Source organism: Poromitra crassiceps (assembly GCF_964638095.1).
Source record: "Poromitra crassiceps genome assembly, chromosome: 1".
In the NCBI taxonomy this organism is placed as follows: Eukaryota; Metazoa; Chordata; class Actinopteri; order Beryciformes; family Melamphaidae; genus Poromitra; species Poromitra crassiceps.
In genome coordinates this window covers 3471127-3492996 of record NC_139623.1, presented here as the reverse complement: position 1 = coordinate 3492996, position 21870 = coordinate 3471127, and the positions used below count along the sequence as shown (strand labels likewise).

General features: G+C 43.6%; 1 protein-coding gene across 1 annotated transcript; it reads left to right on the top strand.

Annotated features, from left to right (window-relative positions):
• Positions 1–3449: 3449 nt before the first annotated feature.
• sall3a (spalt-like transcription factor 3a) lies at positions 3450–19247 on the top strand (the record flags this gene model as incomplete). The annotated part of the gene is made up of 4 exons (XM_083648334.1): positions 3450–3531; positions 14016–17168; positions 17938–18275; positions 18816–19247. The coding sequence occupies 4 exons, from the start codon at positions 3450–3452 to the stop codon at positions 19245–19247; spliced, it is 4005 nt and encodes a 1334-aa protein (XP_083504460.1).
• Between the last annotated feature and the right edge of the window lie 2623 nt (positions 19248–21870).

Genomic DNA, 21870 nt, shown 5'->3' with positions numbered 1-21870 from the left:
CAGCCAAGTAGCATTTGCTTTTACCTTGCGACACAGATCCAGACGGGCTGAAATGGGTAAAAACGGTTGTTTGGATGATTACACGTTTCTCCTTTCCTCCCCCGCCCCCTCCTCTTCTTCCCCGGCAGCAGCGCTCTCCCCTCTCTTTCAGTGAATGGAGAGAATAGCCTCTATGGCTCCAGCTATGCAGCAAACAGCCCTCGTCTCCAAAGGTTAAAGGATATTTCTGAGGTGCATCACGCATCAGATACGGGTATCACAAACCGAGCGTGCATGATGCATTGTTCGGGTTTCATTGCAGTCAATTAATAGAAACTTATTTTATATTTGCCTTTGCCATGCAGCCTGCAGTCAACTGTCCAAATTAATATAGTTTTCTGACCTCGCCATTTTTAAATCCATCATTACAGGTCAGTTAGCCTACACAAAATAATGGGAGGGTAAGATTCAAGAGTTAATTCAGATTTGTAGCCTGAAATCAGAGAGGCGAACACACGTCAATCAAATGTCTCCCACCACCAAATGAATCATTTGCCCATAAATCCATGCTGTTTGTCACTGCATCCTCTCTGTGTGTGTGGCCTGGTCTCCTCTCCCCTCTCCTTTCATCATCAGCAGAATAAAGATTACAGGGGAGATTGTAAAGCTCTCCTTTAGAGGCGCAGGGGATCTTCATTCCTCTGCCTTTGTGATGATATTGATGATGATGATGGCCAAGTGGACAGTTTGATTTTTGTGTGGCGAGCTAGTTATAAAGAATCAATATTATATCAAGGGGGTAACTTTGGTGATAAAGGACTTCAGCCACTCCGGCTATTCATCATAAGTCTGTAGCAAGCAGATAGGTCAAAAGAAATTATATTGCTCTAAAGAGTGTGTCTCCTTATCTCTCTGTACCAGGGGAGTGGAGGACACGCCGATCGATACAGTAGCTGCCGTATACTCCTTGCAATTATCAATAGCTGATTTTGTCTTCCTGGGGCTGCATCTATTAATACCAGATAATAACAGCCTTTTGGACATAACTTCTAAAGGGATGATGGAAGAAGGAGGGGGGGGGGAGAAAGTTTGCTCACAGGACGACCTTGTTGTCAACAGATTTGTCTCTCATATGTGGTGGACACAGGGGAATAGACAAGTCGGTGTAAAAGAGAGGAGGGAGAGAGAGAGAGAGAGACAGAGACAGGGGCAGCTCTATCCAAATGAGCTCAGGATCCGTCATTATAAAATGGTTTCTAATTAATTTAGGAATTACCATGTCTTGGTTTGGAAGTAAACAACTGCAATGCCTATTCAATCATTGAGTAACAATTATGTGATTGGGGGAAAAGTCAGTTGAGTGACAAAATATATTGCAACATGGAAAAAAGAGAAGAATCTGCATGTGAAATAAGGGTTAAATCAACAATGCAACATGATGCACATTTTGTTTATATCCAAAACCACTCGCCTTTGCTGCCTGCAGAATGAGCTGCACCACCACCACCATCTAAGCCCATGATACACCCACATTGTAATACAAAAGACAATTTGCAAAAGTAAAGGCAGTAATGTTTATTGGAAGTTAGAAGCTCGTATGAACAGACATCACCGTTTTTCACAAAAATATTGGAGAAAACAATATATTAAAAAAACCACTCATGTAGCCTATAGGCTATAGGCCTGGCTATGCACCAGTTAAAAGTGAATACGCAATGCCTATATATTGTTTAAAACAGGGCCTACATATAACATTCACTTTAATTTGTCTAATAATTCATTAGGCTATCATTAGCATCAACACGGGGCGAATCTCCAACCGTTACCGCTGTGCGTAAATGTTAATAGACCGTCACCCCGAATAAAGTTGACATAAAGGTGGCCGGGAATTGTGCTAAATGAAAATCCTACCAGTAGCCACAATATCGCGTTATAGCCTACAGTAGCCTATATCGAAAAATACCCTGCATGATTAATATGACCGCCTATCTTTACAGGCGGTGGATGATAGGAGTTGTGAGATATCGTATGATGGGAGGTCAAATATGGGTGTTCACACAGGACTATCCATTGAACAGTAACGGTGTGGTACATCCTAGTGGTGGCTGAAAGCAATGGGCTGAACCTCTGCTTGGGGGTTTAACTCTCTCACATCACACAGCGCAGTCCCCCACACACACGGAGCCATGCCCAGCGCCGAGACACCGACACAGGCTACCAGAAGATAACTTCAAAGTTGGCCCCGAGCTGAGCCTGCATGCCGACCAAAGAGAAGACACGGAGTGAAGCTTCAGCTTGAAAGAGAAGCGGTGTGTGGGTGTTTGGCCACCAACTATCCAGAAAGTCGACTTTTGGAGAGCGCACCGAGGCGACCGGGAGCTAAAACACGGCGAAGAAGAGGAGGAGGAGGGAGGGAGGACGCGGTCCACCTCATTGCGTTTCAGCCACACTGAAGCAACCTCTCTTTTTGAGGACAAGATACTTTTCGGTCAGATCGACATTAGTTGTCACAGAAGGACTGTTGCTAATCGGCGCGCCGCTTTCTCGGAAGACGCGCGTCAAAGTTTTGGAGAGCGGAGCTGCGCCATTAAAAAGCGTGGGAACAGCTTATCTCTATTGCCAAGAACTTTACTCGTCCCCGTCCACTCTCCAGCTGTTGGTCTCCGTGCACCAAGTAAAACGACAGACACTTTACTCGAGAGGTGTCCATCAAGAAAACTTCAAAGCCCTCAAACACCACAGACTGTGAATATCGCCGCACTTGAGCCACAATCCAAGTCAAGAGGAGGTACACTATTCAACCACGGGACAAAAAGTTATCTCGAGAAAGAAAAGTAGGAGAACTGAGCCAAGATATCGAGAAACACATTACGAGAAGAAGTTCTGAGGTAAAAGAGGAATGGTAAAGGTCACGGTAATGATGAGTAGAGAGAGATAAACGTGAAGAAACGCGGTGAATCCTCGGCACTTGTGAAGCAGTGCGCCTCGTAAAAGGTGAAAAAAGAGCTGACCTTCCCCGCTGAAGACCCCCCTGAGTGCTGGCTGGGCGTAGCGAGGGAGATTTTGGTGTGTTGTGTTGTTGGAGGAGGCTGGACAGTAAAGAGAGAAAAGAGACGGATAAAGTCTGGGAGTGAAGCGGCTAATTGCTTAGTCCGTCCCTCATTACCATATCCAATGCGCGTCCGCTGGACTCCAGCCAATCCTCCCCACCTTCACACGGTGCCATTAATCGCGACGCATTATTCACTATCATAATTATTATACCGACATGCGCAATCCCACGCACAGCAGCAGCGGCAGCAACACCGGCTAATTTATCATTTTTTCCTCTCTCCTTTTTTTTTCTCCGCTGCCAGACTATTTGCGAACTTTTGTGTGTGTTGTTTCATTCGCTCATCGCTGATGTATCTGCAAAACGCAGAGACATCTCGGAGCGCAAAAGCAGCAGCATCCCCAGCACCGCCACCAGCATGTCCCGACGCAAGCAAGCCAAGCCGCAGCACCTCAAGTCGGACGAGGAGCCCGCTCTAGCCGGGGTGATTTCCGAGCATGGTGAGTGCATTGGATCAGCTGAGAGCCCATATATCTACACTTCTTTCAGTGAACTTTCCCCCCCTCGGTAGGCTACTTTGTTGTTTAGGCTATTGTTGTTGCTTCTCCATAGGCTGCTGTGGAGCGCTATGATTTCGTTTATTTTAATTTGATGGAATTACAAAAAAAACGCATTTTGGGTTAGGCTGTTCAGTTGTTGCTAAACTGAAATATGATATATATATATATATATATATATATATATATATATATATATATATATATATATATATATATATATATATATATATATATATATATATATATATATATACATATATATATATATTTTTTGATCAAACAAATCATGATTCAGTTATTCAGTTAAAAGTGTCAGTCAAACTGCAGGGGAGTGGATTGGTTTATATTTAATTGGGCATATGATAATTAGTATAACTATTATTAATAATAATAGCTAATCTGTTTGTTGTGTATTCCCTTTTTGAACACAAATTCACTTTGCAGTGACTTTAACTTGCATCTCGCTCAGACATGCGTGTTGCTTTCAGATAGGTGACTTTTTGCATATATTAATATCAGACCTGCATATTAATTTAAGACATATTGTTTACACCAGGCAGTCACATATATAAGAAAACTCATGGCATAAGTGTGTATACCGGAGGCCTATTTGAAAGGCCTGCTGTGAAATAATTTCAGCATTTTCTATTGCAAATGTTCTTTCCTAAATGGGGGATTTGCAACCTTCGCCTGACTTTGATGTATTTGCATGCACACAGCCTACACACACACGCTCCCACACGCGTGCACACACACAATTTGACAAGTTGGAAAGCGTTGGCTATTCTCTCTAACACTTCAAAATCCTAATTCAAAAGATAAATAACTAAATCAATTAATTACAGCATTACGATTTATATAAAAAAAAAAGTGTAATTTATAAAACGTTTAATTTATTTTAAGTTGTATTTTTGCATGAGCAGCTGTTGTCCCTCAGTGCCAGTCTGGCTCTCCGACGAGCGAAATGCGGACCCTGCTGCAGGTCGAAGGCTTGTTTTGTTATGGAAATGTTTTTGTTTACTCCCTCACATAAATTTACCACACTTGATTTGTTCCCTTTTGCTCACAATGTCGACAAGACCCGTTGACAGGGCTTGTCCTCACCATGTGGAAAAGGCTCACTCCTCTTTTATTCTCTGCTCAGCCTTTTGCGCCATAAAAGCATCATTATTGAGCCCAAGCCAAATCTCTATACCAAAAATGCAGTATAGGAATTATAGGAGTAGGCTAGCTCAATTACTCCGGAAAGATTATTGTCCCTCTGCAGAAGTCTGTCGCTGTTTTCAATTCACTGATTGTCAAATTCGGTATTTTTTAATTGGCGTCATTTATTTAATATGCATATCATAATGAACATAGAACATATTAATATTTTTTTCTGAGGATTCAGGAGAAACAATTTTGGCTTTTTTGTGCCCCTGAAATAAAATAAGATAAAAAACCTTTACCAATGACTTCATGCAGTTTTAGGCTACAAGTATTAATTTGTATTTTCTGTATTGCCCCCTTTTAATGTCATCATCTTTATGAAGTAAGTCTTCTTCTGATGAGGAAGCATCTTTTTTTTGTTAAACCGAGAAGAGCATCTCTTGTTGAGTTTCCAAGCCTGGCATGCTAACAAATCACTGCATGCCATTATTCATACCTTTGATATCTTGACCCACGTTGGCCAACACACACACACACACACACACACACAAGCGCGCGCGTGCGCACACACACACACACACACACACACACACACACACACACACACACACACACACACACACACACACACACACACACACACAGCAGGCTTCTTTAGAATATGTGTGATGTAATCTCTAGGGAGCAGCTGTCTTTGCATGAGGAGATGTTGGTGTGAGGAGGAATCACACTGATGACTCTTGGCTCTGTTCAATCTCCTTGATGCACCTCCAGTATCAGGCCAATGGCTTTTTCCAAATAAACATGCTGTCTGATGTTCTGATGCTGAGGTCAACTCTCCCAGCTTTCGGTCAAAGAGAGGAGATGGCCATCAGGTTGCTCTCCTGTCGGAATATTGAAATGAAAATTCCATTACTGTTTTAAAATCTCACATTTGGATAATTTAAACAAGGCAGCCTTTAATTAAAACATATATATATATATATATATATATATATATATATATATATATATATATATATATATATATATATATATATATATATTTTTTTTTTTAAACAGAAAATGCGCTGAAGACAAATCTGCCAAGAGTGTAAATTAGCAAATTCAGGAAAATCCGCACACATCCTTGTCTTGCCTCCCTTTTCCTCCATTTGAACACACACTCCACATATCCTTCATATAGATACACAAGCTTTCAGACATGGAACGAGGTATCCATGTAGTTTTTAATGAATACACACACACACTCACATACACTCACACACACTCACATACACTCACACACACTCACACGCACAGCCCGGGCGACTGCGTGCTGCCTATGTCACTCTGCTGAACACTGGAAGGGGAGGTGGAATGCTCAGGCCAGTCGGTGCCTATATCCTTGTTGGAGCAGAATACTGGCTTGCTTGTTTTCAGGACAGACGTTGCAGTGAAACAATCCCAAGCGTTCGGCGGAGGACAGTAGCCCACACACGCCACTTAAATAAATAGCATCCAAAGCTACCTTACAGCCGGGCTACAAATGTCATTCTATCAGTGGATCATTTCAGCATGATCAGATTCTTCGCCGCCTATTGCTGCGGTGCAGAGCCCATGCCACTATTGATCACTTGCCGTGACAAATCATTGCATATTATGTTGAAGGATTTGAAAAGGTTCCAATCGTCAGTCGCTGCTTGATTTAGACATAGAATCTGTCCTCTGCTGTAAAAGCAGAAAGGACCAACAGCAAGCACGGACACACATGGTATTCTGGTAGCATTTTTTTCTTGTTATTTTTTTTTATATGAAAATAGTCCTCATGTAAGTAAATATCCAGAGGGTGAGGGTGCTATGGTATGGCATATTCACCACAAACCATAGCCACAGTGTCAGCTTTAGTCCACCTCATATGTTCAGTGAGGCTGGAGGAGTTATTTCTAAATCCTCAAGTTGAATCGAGCTTTATTTGAGCATATTGTTGTCCAGTGCAGCTCCGTAAAAGACTCTTTTTGTGCATGCTGCATCCCTGAAAAGACGGGGGGAAATAGCATGCAGTGCCAACAAGCCCTCATCTGGCATACCACCTCCCTCCTATCTCCCCCACAGGCCTCCCTCCTATCTCCCCCACAGGCCTCCCTCCTATCTCCCCCACAGGCCTCGCTCCTATCTCCCCCTCAGGCCTCCCTGCTACTTGCCCCCTCAGGCCTCCCTGCTACTTGCCCCCTCAGGCCTCCCTGCTACTTGCCCCCCCGGTGAGGTGGGGGTTGGAGATGGGATGGGATGGGGGGAAGGGGGTAAAGGGAGGGGGTGGCTGCTTAGGAGTGCTTTTATAGAGCTTGCTGACTTAACCTTTGCCTAGCCCGTGCAGCCAGGTCCTGCTGCTACAAGTCAAGCTGCTTGCACAATTAGTACATGTGTGCCGTTGACCTTGGTGGCACGGCTTACCCGTGTCCTAGAAAGTGTTAACAGCCACGGGCTGTTCATCTCACCACTGCTTCCTCTGCATCTCTAGTCTCTTTGAAGGTGTGTGTGTGTGTGTTTTTCTGTGTGAACATTCACACTGTAGCTTCTGCATGCTGTCGCCGAACCAACACACTCACAGCCTCCATCGTGTGTGCTTACACCCTCAAACAGGAGAAGAGCTCACCATGTGAACAGCGAAAGAGATTTGATGGAATTTCACCTGTTAAGACCCACAATAAGGCATGTGGCCAAGTCCAATGTCAGCCCAAACAAGGACATTTTCACAATATTGTGGCACAAACAAAAACAACTATTAAAAGAGCTTTAGAAACTGTTTTTGAGAGCTGAAATCAGAAAGATATTTAAGATGCAGGTAGCAGCAGGATCTCATCTCAGATGTCATTTTTGTGCTGTATTTACAACGTTATTGCAGCCGTCCTATCAACATCTATTCGATTTTAAAGTGTTTCTGAATCCTCACACACCGTCACAATGTTGAATCACCTCAAAGTGAAACTGCTTTTTCCCCCTCTAAGACTTGTGCCGAAAACATGGGAGGGTTTCAAGGCAGGAATGGATAGAATTATGAGGTGCAAACAAGATATATATAGTGAGAAAGTCCTTGCTAACAGTGACAACATGTTTGTTCCCCACTTCCCCTCCAGTGGGGCTTTGTTTGGCTTTTGTTTTAATCCGTTCTCTCACCATTGGCTGCAGCCCTCTGGACCACCCACATAGCCATGCCAAAGATGTCTTCAAGAAGGCCCTCAAATATGGCTGTCTCTTAATTACTACACAGCACTGCAAACACACAGGAACAAGATAGCGTCCCTATTGAGAGAGAGGAGCAGAGAGGAGAGCGGGGCGGGGGAAGGACTATTTAACAGTAGAAGGCCAGTGGCTTTGGGGGCAATAACAGAAGGCCAACAGGCCATCAACTGAAGGAGGATAGTTATAAGTGCTATTTCCTTGCGTGATTCTGAAAATGCATAAACACTGGCTTGTACAGGAAGTTGTTCATGGAGGGACAATCCAGGATATTTCAAGTCCTTTTACATCTAAATTCAAAATTATTTCTAGCAAATATATTTTGCAGGCAGAATCCATCTTCACACTTGGTATGCTAAGGCTGGCTGTAGGCCTAAGTTAGATCCTAAAGCCTCCTCCTCATCTCAAGCTCTTTTTTCAAAACAGATCCAGAGTGAGAGAGAAGACGCTGCCATCTTGACGGGTGACCCAGTCATCTGGACAGAGAGTGCCGTCATTGAATACTGTATTGCGAATGCTTACACAAACAAATCGTTAATGTTTTGGCTACTCCACATCTGCAGGCGATGACAAAGGCCTCTCTGTTAGTGCAGATATGACTGTACCACTCTGCAGTGGGCTGACCGGCCCGATGAGACACACACAGAGCTCCCACCCTCTGCAGCTCTCAGGACGCATGGCTTCATCTGTGCAGATACGTGTTCATAGAGACAACACTGTCTAGTGAATATCATAGATACGTGTTCATAGAGACATCACTGTCTAGTGAATATCAGAAGATACGTGTTCCTAGAGACAACACTGTCTAGTGAATATCAGAAGCTACGTGTTCCTAGAGACAACACTGTCTAGTGAATATCAGAAGCTACGTGTTCCTAGAGACAACACTGTCTAGTGAATATCAGAAGCTACGTGTTCCTAGAGACAACACTGTCTAGTGAATATCAGAAGCTACGTGTTCCTAGAGACATCACTGTCTAGTGAATATCAGAAGATACGTGTTCCTAGAGACAACACTGTCTAGTGAATATCAGAAGCTACGTGTTCCTAGAGACAACACTGTCTAGTGAATATCAGAAGCTACGTGTTCCTAGAGACAACACTGTCTAGTGAATATCAGAAGCTACGTGTTCCTAGAGACAATACTGTCTAGTGAATATCAGAAAACAAATGTCACTATGCTGCACTCAACTCATTGTGATTTTAGAAGGATGAGTAAGTGCAGAAATATGCAAAAGATACATCTCCAGGGGCAGACAGGCCAGTAAACATTTCCCAACTCAAGTGGAAGCACTGTAACTTTGCTGACATTTTAGTTGAGTAAAAAAAAGAATTGCTGGTGTACACATCTTGAGTAAACATAAAATGTAGTTTATTCAAAATATGCTCAAAACATTCAAAACAGATTATTCTCCTCATCTTCTGATTGATCCAGTCATTATGGAGTAAATTCTCTGTGGCACATGATTTAAAATGTAGCAAAGTGCAATACATCAGTCAAAACATAAAGTCAAAAATAAAAGCACTACTACTCCATTACAGCAGGCGGAGTGAATGTCTCTATGAGGAAAGCGGAGGAGGGGGGAGAGTAAAGATAGTGAAAAAGGATACAATAGAGAAAAGTAATTGCTACAGGAATTCCAACATTGTTGAACCTAGCAGGCCTCCTTATTTGCCCTGCTCCTCTGCCCCCCTCTCTGCAGCTCGGTCTGCCTGGACCTACAGTGATGCATCTCTCTTTAAGGGTCCTAAGCTATCCTCAGATGCTTGAAAAGAATGCATTTTAAAGGGACAGAGAGATGGGCGGTTCTAGGAAGGCTGTAACTGCAGGCGCTATTCCCTTCCAACTGCCTAGTTGTATGTAAATTAAACGTACAATATCAGAGTATGACAAAGAAGAGGCCTTGAAGCTGTGAATTGTCGAAATTTACCCCACAAAATGAAATCATGCACCTTTTATTCGTGAGCTAAATGCAGATTTTTACCTCACCGTACTGTAAATGTTATCAGTGTCATTAGGCGCGTGCTGTGTTTGTATCCTTAAAGTGAATCTGGAAATTGTTAAGAATGAGAGAATTTGTAATTGCACAATGCTCTGCTCAATGCACGGCTCTGTGGCTTTCACAGAATCGGTGGAAAGCATGAATAGCTCATCTGATATAATATGTCAGATTAGCGGTTTCAGTTAGCATGCCAAAGATTGCTGAGCAAGATAGCGGACACACAGATTCAACGTCTACAATCCCCCTATTGACTGCGTTCAGCTTAATATTTGCATCTGAGTAAATGAAGACTCTTAAAGGAATGAAGAACGGATTGGATTTTTTTTTCATCCCTTCCTTTCTCATGCTATAGGAAAATCAATACCCCCTCCCATTCTCTCTCTCTCTCTCTCTCTCTCTCTCTCTCTCTCTCACACACACACACACACACACACACACACACACACACACACACACACACACACACACACACACACACACACAACCACAAAATGTCGCCTTCACAAGCACAACACAATGGCACTGTTTCAGGACTAGTGTGAATGCAATCATAAACATGTACAGCATTTTCTCTAGAAACATGAGTTGTTATCTTGCATTTCATGTCGCGTAAAACCTATAATTGTAGTGATATACTAAACTGTTTGTCAAAAACCACAACAAAACCCTGTATCTGATTCATTCATTCCACACAGTCCAGGATTCTACAATTCTTAGTCAGCCAGTCAGAGTGCAAAATTATGTGTTAGCAGCCTGATATTTTTGCAGATACTTTTTTCAATCTTTTCAAAGAGGCAATGTGCTGTTTTTGAATTAATCAGAATTATCACAGTTGCAAAATTAAATTAATAAAATTCTTCAGGATATCACTTTGCCAATAGTGACATGCAGTTAAAGAAACTGACCATTTCAGATGGGAAATATGTTTATCATGTTTAACAGACATTTTCAATTTTACAGAATTGTTTTAAATTATTTAATTCTAAAATGGGTGCAAACACATTTAGTGTTTTATTTATTGTCAGACAAATTGTATAAAATCCCACAGTGTAAATTTCACAAGGTAGGCCTGTACAAACTATATAAAAATTAAGTTAATGTGTAACTGCAAGCCATTTTTACACTGCGTTGGCTACAAAAATCTCTCTGTTTGTGTGTGTGTGTGTGTGTGTGTGTGGGGGGGGGGGGGTGCCTGCGTGCGTGCCTGCGTGCGTGCCTGCATGCGTGCGTGCGTGCGTGTGTGTGTGTGTGTGTGTGCGTGCGTGCGCGCGCGGGCGTGTCATTGTGTATGTGAATGAGGTCCAGGCATACAAATGCCCCCACTTGTAATTGTATGAATGAATAAAAGAGATTGACAGTAATACCATTCTAATAACTAATCAGCTCAACACAATGCCTACTCATTTGTGTTGACCTTTCAACCCCCAATTATGGAAATGAGTTCTGCCCTCTGCTGCTTGGCTAAGGAGATTTTTAGCTTGCTGTCACGTGTCGCTGACTTTTCAAGGCACTTGCTCCTTTTCGCGTGTTGTTTTTTATTTGTTGTTTTTATTTCAATTTTGGCATTTTTTTTTTGTTAAGTGATAGCAGCAATTCCAGAAATTACATTTATTTATTATATTTATGGTATTTCTGCTTTATTGAGTTGACAGTCTATAGTGCCTAAAGACATAAGAAAGAGGAGAGGTGACATACAGAACAGAAGTCATAAATTGCAAAGTGAATAATGTGACAAAGCATCTTGTGCCAATAATTTGAACAAAGATGTCACCAAATTCAAGGTATGAGGGAAACAAATCCTTTGGAAATGTACCAGATGTAATACCGTATTTCTCTTTTTAATCCTTAATCTTATCAGACCTTTTTTCTATCTGAACTTATTGCTTTTGGTTGACATACAGGATGAAATCAAATAATATGCAGCAGTGTGGTCGCTGCCCCCAGCAGGGGTGAGAGCCGAGAGACCTTCCAAAGCCTTTCTGTTTATTATTAATTGAGTTAAAGACACCATCTGATGGTATATTAGCACATGCCCCCATTGGCCAGAAATGACAGGAATGCTGATGAATTCCTACACCAACGAGTCACCGTAATCGCCATGAAGGCTTCACGTCTGCCACGCCATGGCTTGCTCTTTGGATCCTGTAAAAAGAGCTTGAGCATTGCATGGAGCTCAAGCTTACTCACTTCCAGACATCATGAGATCTTTCATGTTGAACGAACGAGTGCCGTCTCTCTGATGTATTTTGAAGGGAGATAATGCCATTCTCCATCTCTCTTTCTATGTCTTTTACTCTTCTAGCTCAGGCAGGTCAAGCTTATTGGATGAGTTGCACTTTCTTATGATTTGTGACGGCAGTGCTTAGCTGATTGCATTGCAGGCAGGATAACTAATGCAGCAAAGTAGGACAGGTCTATTTGTTTTTCACCGATGGGAGTGTTCCTTTACTCAGGCAGGCTTCTTTTTGCTCTTTTCAGATTTGATGCCGCCATATACATGCAAAATACCTATTACACTATTAACTGAGCTCAACCAAGAGATACCAACTTCCCCTGTTTTTTTTTTTTACGTCTGCTTCGTTTGTTTTCCAAGCCATCCTATCCAATATTGTCTGCTTCATTAAATTGCCTAAAGTCGTCCCACATATTTTCTTCTCTGAATAGGCTCATGTACAGTATTGCTGTAATATGAAAGGATGATTACAGTAATGTATGCAAGCAAAATTGCTATCTGTAGAGATGCTGTGGATAGAACAAATGCTTGGAGTAAAATGACCAAACCACGCAAAATAAGTGGGTCGTGACTTAAAGCACCGTAAAAGGGGGAAAAAACAGCAAGTTTTATTTTTACTTTTTTTCTAAAAGTACTAGTCTGAGTATTCGTTGAACAGACTGCTCTGAAATCAAGTGTTTGTATGTGGAGTTGATTGAGCACACTTCTTACTTCTACTGGAAGGGATATGACCGTGCGTGCGTGCGCGCACACACACACACACACACACACACACACACACACACACACACACACACACACACACACTATGCATACGCTTGAACACAAAATAAAATAAACATACGAAGGAGGGACATTTTTATGGTTTTGATCAGGTGTGAATGAGGTCCATGTTCAGGGCTCATGTGGGCTTGTTTGGCTCTTGATGGTGGCATGTGGAAGAGGAAGTGGCTTCCTACAAAAGTGATTAAACATGTGTAACTAATCAGAGACTTTGCTGCCATGGTACTAGCATGTCATTTGTTGCATCTTATTTCAGAGAGCATGAGAGAAAGTGAGAGACCCAAGCAAAGTTGAGTATTTCTTAATTGAAAGGAAATGTTTTGCATTTCAACAGAAGTCTGCAAGGGGCCAATTTTCTATGATATATGTATTTTGGTCGCACTAGTTTATTTGCATGAATGGACAAATTTAACGTTGAACGGTGCAGCAAATATATGAGAGCAATGGATTCAACAGATTTCTGACTTATTTTTTACAGCATAATCTTCCTCACACCCGACTCCCTTGTTTCTAGTTTCAGGGCTTAAGTATTACTTTAGCAATGCTAAATGAAAAGGCCCAGGCATTTGAAATTCAGGTGGAAATGACTGGGCTTGATAGCAGAGGGGAATCCTAGTGGGGCCATCAAAGACCTGATTTGTACCCAACAGATGAGGCAGGTGTGAATTGTATGAAATATTGGAAATCAATAGGTTCTATGGAATTTCATTAAGCGGCAGTATCCACAATTGATAGGCCCTCATAATTTGATGGATTGCACAAAGAAAATTATTAGCTGGCTCTATGGAGAGGGTGAGAATGCGCAAAACTGGGTCTTGAGAATTGGTGAACTAGGGCAATTTGTTCAGAGTAAAAAAAATAAAAAAGAATATTGATTTTGGTTATGTTAAAAGAGAGAAAAAACAGAGGTTAAATCTTTGCAGCACTGCACTGCAAAATATGTGTGGATTCTTTATTGATTATTTATTCATTAATTCTTTTTTCTCCCCCCTCCCTCTCTCCCTCTCCCCTTCCAACTCCCCTCCCCCTCCCGCCAGCCCGTGGTGATGTGCTGGAGGATGCCGACAGTGGGAACGAGAGCCGCAGCGGCAGCGAGGAGACCCATGTGTGTGAGAAGTGTTGCGCTGAATTCTTCAAGTGGTCAGACTTCTGTGAACATTTAAAGAGCTGCACCAAGAATCCACTGGTGCTCATAGTGAATGAGAATGAGGGTACACCTAACTCCTCCCAGGAGTACCCTACAGAGCCCTCCCCTGTACCCAGCTGCTCCAGTGAGCAGGCCGACAGCGAGGACCCTAGAGAGGGCAACCACAGCCCTGCGGGTGAGGGGGATGAGGTCCCGGACATGGCAAGCTTGGATGGGGTCCTTGCCTTGGAGAAGGACGAAGAGCCGATGGAGCTGGAGCTTTCTCCTGAAAAAACTCTGGATCCTGAGGAGAGAGATGCACCCTCCCCTGAGCCTGACGGCTCCCTACCTCAGCTCAGCGATGTCGCACCCTCCACTGTTCCAAGCTACACCATGCCGAGCACCAACGTTACCCTGGAGACACTGCATGGCACCCGGGTTGCAGTGGCCCAGTTTTCGCAGAGTGTGAGGGCAGCGGTGGGCAGTGGGGTCTCCACCATGGCCATTCCCATGATCCTGGACCAGCTGATGGCCCTCCAGCAGCAGCAGATACACCAACTGCAGCTGATAGAACAAATACGCAGTCAAGTGGCTCTGATGAACAGGCAGTCTGCCTCCCAGCCGGCTCTCAACCACCACACCCATCACAGCGCTGCTGCTGGACCCCAGGGGGCGCCGTCCTCATATGTCGCCCCTGTACCTGTCCAGCTTCAGCTACACAACTTCATCACTCCTCCGGTCCATCAGCTGCCTATTAGGTTGCCGGCCACTCTCAATGGTCAAGGCCCTTCACCTCTGACCTCAGCAATAGATGGGCCTCTCTCTCAGCCACCACAAAGTGGCAGTCAGCAGTCTAACTCTTCAATCCCCAACACATCCTCAACTAATTCGGTGTTCCCCCCACCCAGTGGCTCTGGACTGTCATCTCTACTGCCCCCCTGCTCATCCTCAATAGTCACAAACAACAACAATAGCAGTAGTAGTAGTATAACAGGAGGTGGTGGCATCAACAGCAGCTCAGCCCTTTCCAGGAACTCCACCACCCCTCCATCGTTAAGCCACAGCAGCCTCCTGAGCTCTGCCTCCAGTCTACCGCTGATACCTCACAGTTCGCCCAGCAGCGTCATCTTCCCCAACCCATTAGCCAGCATAGCAGCCACAGCCAATGCTCTGGACCCCCTGGCTGCTCTGATGAAGCACCGCAAGGGGAAGCCCCCCAATGTATCTGTATTTGACACTAAGCCCAGCTCTGAGGACCCCTTCTTCAAGCATAAGTGCAGGTTCTGTGCCAAGGTGTTTGGCAGTGACAGCGCCCTGCAGATCCACCTGCGTTCCCACACTGGAGAGAGGCCCTTCAAATGCAACATATGTGGTAACCGTTTCTCGACCAAGGGGAATCTGAAAGTCCATTTCCAGAGGCACAAAGAGAAATACCCACATATTCAGATGAACCCCTACCCTGTGCCAGAGTACCTGGACAATGTGCCCACCAGCTCAGGCATCCCATATGGCATGTCTCTGCCCCCAGAGAAGCCTGTGACCACATGGCTAGACAGCAAGCCCGTCCTCCCAACCGTCCCCACTTCACTCGGGCTCCAGCTCCCTCCCACATTGCCAAGCATGATGGGAGGTTTTGGTGAGTCTCCAAGCCTCACCCCACTCAGCAGATCCCCTCAGAGGCCGTCTCCACCCTTGAGCGAGTGTGCGTCTCTGTCCCCTAATATTCTCACTGACTCTGGCATGACCACTACTTCACCCTCCCCGAAACCCGACTTAGGGAGCGACCCACCGCCTCTCTTGAAACCCGAGGGTGTTCACCTGCCCACAAACTGCTCCACTAGGCCGGGGGACAACACCCCCACCACAGCTACAGTCACTCAAGTGGTCCTTTCCACCGCTGTCACCTCCGCCACATCCACCAGCAGTGGCCAGCTCACTGAACCCATCACTGCCCCCAGCCCTGTCTCCCATCCTGTTCTCCCCATGCTCTCGGACCAGTTCAAGGCCAAGTTTCCCTTTGGCGGCCTCCTAGACTCTATGCAAACATCGGAGACCTCAAAGTTGCAGCAACTTGTAGAGAACATTGACAAGAAGATGACTGACCCTAACCAGTGTGTCATCTGCCATCGTGTTCTGAGCTGCCAGAGTGCTCTCAAGATGCACTACCGCATCCACACTGGCGAGAGGCCTTTCAAATGCAAGATCTGTGGGCGGGCATTCACCACCAAGGGAAACCTGAAAACTCACTTCGGTGTCCATAGGTCAAAACCCCCACTCCGTGTTCAGCACTCTTGCCCTATCTGCCAGAAGAAGTTCACCAATGCCGTTGTGCTGCAGCAGCACATCCGTATGCACATGGGAGGGCAGATCCCCAACACCCCGCTGCCTGAAAGCCTCCAGGAGATGGACAACGACCTCTCCTTTGATGAGAATGGCTTGGATGCAATGAGCAACTATGATGATGACCTTCTGGATGAAATGGAGCAGGCTATGGAGGATGAGGCTGACCTGAAAGAAGGAGAAATGGACCCATCTAAACCATATTCACCTGGGAGCTCCCCACCGACCTCTGTCATCTCCAGCATTGCTGCCTTGGAGAACCAGATGAAGATGATTGACTCCACCGTCAACATGACCCGTTCATTTGGTCAGAGGCCCACGCAGAACGGCAGCAGCTTCGGAGGGGAAAGTGATTTCTTTACCAATGATTCTCTGTCTGTGGTGGGGGATGTCGAAGGTCAAAGCTTGGGGAGCCCGGCCCTGTCTGAGTCCTCTGGTTCCATGCAGCATTTATCCCCAGCTCACAGCCACACTGAGAGCCAGCGCTCCAAGTCCCCTACCACACTCAACAACAATAACAGCAGCAGTGCCGTGACAGCTGGGGAAGGACATGAGAACAATACAGCTGGCCTGGCAACGGTGAAGTCGGAGAAATCAGAGACCCCCTCCCCACATTCTGCATCTGAAGGCACTGGGGCCCTTGACCTGACTGCCACTCAGCCTGCCAGACACTTCATCAAGGAGGAGAGCCACTTCAATATGCTGTTTCTAAATAGAGACAGAGGTGTGTATGTGCAAAATCACCTGACCTTTAAGCCACACACCAGAACAATCTACCATTACATAACATTTGAATAAAATGGAATGCATGTCATGTAAAATTGCAATGTTGTGAAGGTAACAATATCACAATATCATACCCCCCCCCCACAAGACAGCATCATGTAATATTAATGTTAGCTGTGAGATTAGTTGCTTGCAAACAATTTAAAGCTGTACTCATATATATATATATATATATATATATATATATATATATACATACATACATACACACACACACACACACACACACACACACACACACACACACACACACACACACACACACACACACAGTTAGTGACCACCTGGTGCGCACTGCCTCTTGTGAATAACCTAAATATTATTCACATATTTGTATACAAAAGAGAGAGAGAGAGTCTTATTAAATTAAATCAAGTAGGGCTACAATATAAAAGAACGTCCCATCTAATTGAGATACCGTACATCCACTCTGTCTAAATTAATTTCTTGTGGTGGGTATATACTGTACACCGGTGGGAAATCTTCTCTGCCCTCAGGAAGTGATGAATCAAAGCTAAATGAAGCAAAATACAAAATTAAGATGCATGTCATTTTTTTTGACACAATGTTACATTTCAGCGTTTTGAAGTCTGCAAAATTCAAGCAGTTACCTCACTGCCTTTTGGAAACACTAACATGGAAAGTTGCCTAGGCTAGTGCACCTTCTTTAACATTTCAGATTTCTAATATTAACTCTTTTCTTCCAGGCCTGAGTACTCCTAATTTGGCCAGCACTGCATCCAACATGATCAAGATGGAAATGAATGGACACGGCAAGTCAATGTCCCTGAGCGACAACTCTCACCTGCCACTGGGCATCCAGGTTCCTGCTGCGGCACCCCAGACCACCATGAGCCCCAGCATCACCCCCATGCTGGCCCCCCCACCTCCCCGCCGCACCCCTAAGCAGCACAACTGCCACTCCTGTGGGAAGAACTTCTCCTCAGCCAGCGCCCTGCAGATCCATGAGCGTACACATACAGGGGAGAAACCTTTCGGCTGCTCAATTTGTGGAAGGGCTTTCACCACTAAGGGCAATCTGAAGGTAGGAGCCAGCTTGATATAACCTGGTGCATCCTAATGGCTAAGGTGCATATCATGTAACTGTGAGCTGTGACCCTCTGTGGTCAAATCTGAGGCTGCTTTGTAGCACGTCACCCCCCCCCCCCCCCTCTCTCTATTTTGACTGTTTCTCCCCCACAAGAAATAACAAAAGTAAAAGACAAAATACTTGGCATTTATAACTAAAAACATTTCAAATCTATTTTTGAGTAAATATATTTTTTCCTCCTTATTCAGTTCAGTTTTGTATAAAACATACGTATGCCCAGAGTCACTGGATCTACATAACCCAAAGAAAACTGATTGTGTTTAAAACATCCCAGCAAATTTAGTTTACTATGAATTTTTATTGCCTGATAATTTCATACTCTGAAAAATGTGTGCTTGCTTGGTTTGACATTCAAATTCAGCATTCTCTTGCACATTGCCATCAGTGAAATGTTTGCTGGGATTTACTCTGTGATGCATTAAGCTCAGGCTCCCACGACTTATTTTTCGCCCTTTCTTTGTCTTTTTCTTGTAGGTTCACATGGGCACACACATGTGGAACAATGCTCCGGCCCGTAGGGGTCGGCGCCTGTCTGTGGAGAACCCCATGGCCCTGCTGGGCGGGGACGCCATGAAGTTCAGCGAGATGTTCCAGAAGGATCTGGCGGCTCGGGCCATGAACGTGGACCCGGGCTTCTGGAACCAGTACGCGGCCGCCATCACCAACGGCCTGGCCATGAAGAACAACGAGATCTCTGTGATCCAGAACGGAGGCATCTCCCAGCTGCCTGTCAGCCTGGGAGGCACGGGGATCACCTCACTGGGCGCCATGCCCAGAGGAATGGACCGGTTGCACCCCGGCAGCAGCCCTTCCATGATGGGCATGGAGAAGGCTGGTCTGGAGGTCGGGGGCAGCCGCCCCTTCTCCAGGTTCATGGAGGAGAACAAAGAGATTGGGATCAATTAAAGACTTTTCTGTGTTATTCCAAGGTAGGCTTTGGCAAAGACTGAGAGTCTTAGGACAAGGAAAATAAACTGCTGATCCAGTTTGAACTCATACGTACTATATTATGTACAGATGAAGTATTTTTGTTTGGTTTTGGAAATATAGTATTTAGTATTGATTAGAGGTCTTTGCCTTTCATCCATTCCCTCCTCACTTGATATTTCGCTTATACGAAGAATACTTTTGTCTCTTGTTTGAGAATATGTCGTCTTGCAAGATTTGCATGGTACTTATTGGTTTTTATCAGTATGTTTGACTGCTTTTATGAATTATTTTGAAACCCAGGATCCTGTCTCATTTATGATGGGCAAGCATCTTATTTGGACAGGACTAAAACAGAAAAGAGCAGAGGTTTGTTTCAACACAGTCTAGCCTTGTTTATGATTGCTCTTTTCAATATGAAAGGGCCATGGATAGACTGAAGAAAAGACTGAAGTATAGTGTTTCTGTGCTCGCCTGATATTTTTTCTCATGAACTAGAAAACTTGAAAAAAAAATGTTTGAACTATTTTAATCTTTACATTTAGTCTCCCAGCATTGTCTTATAATATTGTCCTGTGTCTTTAATATTTATGATATTGACAAAAAAAAGCGGGTATACAAAAATATATTTAATGGCCCACGCATTTTATTGATACATTTTTTTCTAAACTGCAGGCTTCACTGATGAATATCTCTTTCAATAAAGACAACACGTCATTTGAGTTGAACAACAGAGAAAAATGGTGAAGTTTTATTTGGATATCTATTGAGACTACATGTAACATGTACATGGTAAAGAGGCTAGAGATATCCGAAGCTGCTATGACCACAAACCTGCTTTTAACCTTTGTAAAAAGAAAAAAAAAGTTATCCTTTCGAAGAAATATCTATGTATAGAAATACAGACAAATCTAAAACAGGTATGCATATTTTGTATCACATAAAAATAGACATCATGAGTTGAGAGTATTTGTCATGTTTGTGAATGCACTTTTTAAAAACAAGACGTTTTGTCTGTGAGTTACCGTTAACCTTTTGACTGAGCTATCTATCACGTGCTGTTTTAATTGTTTTCAGCGTACCACTCCTACAATTTGCTGAGTTGGTTCTCTGTTGTTGCATCTGTGCTACTCATCAGAGTGCAAACTCATCACTCAATCAAAATCTTCTTAAATAAAAAAAAGAGAACAGGTCCCGTGTGTTTGAATGGTTTCCTTCCCTGCATCACGTTTTTCCCTTTTCTATCAGCTTTTTCTTTTACTTCCACTAAATTAAACATAATATCAGACAAAAATATACAAATCAAATTGGTTTCTTTAATTTTCTTACTAATTCTCGAAATTACTTTTTTCCAGTTATAGTCTATGATTTACTGTAGTATTGTTTGGGCTAAAAAGATTTATAAACAGTCCAGTATAACAGGGAAGGATTTTGTTTTGTGGTGTAAATTACCATTAAAACATCTTGCATGACAAGCTGGGAAAATAACATACATAATATTTTTTTACAGTAAAACCAAAACCTGTTTAGCATAACATATTTTAAAAACCTTTACAAAAAATGTCACAGTCACATTACCACAGTAATATGTATTTGATATGTCAATATAGTTACAATACAGTAGACATTTGTGGTGATCTCCCAAAATTATCTGGTTTTGTTTCCTGGAAGTTCCTTCAAAATTGCCTTTTTATTTTTGGAACATCAAATAGATACTCCTCCTCTTCTGGGACACATGCATGGCTGTTTTGCCCACAGTTACCAGACATTTTGTAGTCATTAAAACATAGTCAATCCTTGTGAAACCTAAAAGGAACATGTTTGATTTGAGATCCCCCATCTGTTTTCCTGCTTCTGGTGAATCCCTTTTTTTATCCATTTGAATCCATTTCTGTTATTTATCTCTTGTTAAAAGCTAAAACATTATGGAAAAGATTGTCAAATTACTATATTCATGCACAGTGGACCGCGTGTGTGTGTGTGTGTGTGTGTGTGTGTGTGTGTGTGTGTGTGTGTGTGTGCGCGCGTGCGTGCGTGCGTGCGTGCGTGCGTGCGTGCGTACGTGCGTGCGTGTGTGAGTGCGTGCGTGTGTGTTTGCATGTCTGGATGGGCAAAATGATTAACACAAAATATTAGGGACATGATGATAAAGAGAAGCTGACGAGTTAGAGAAGATTTTTTTTAAGCTTTTCTGCAATTCAACGTGATGAAGATTCCTTCCTATTTTGGACATTCAGTGTAACTCACAATCAAAATCATTAATGGAGCTAACAAATCCTAACTCCACCAATAACCAATGATTGATAAGTACTTTAGAAATGTATGACAAATATATCAGCGCTCACAGTAACGCACATACAGGTCTTTCTGTAACTATTGCCAGGACCGAGGACACAAATGTGACGTAATGAGCCTTGCTGTGATTTATGAAAGTCACTGCTGTGCTTTACAAACACAATGGGCATCAGGGGATCACATGTTCGTATGTGAGACAATGTGCGTGTGTCCTCATAAGTCTTAGTCACATATGTCTGCAACAGCCATGTGCCAAGGCATCATAACTAGGATGCATTCCTGTGCTGCTGTGGCAGTATGCGTCTGT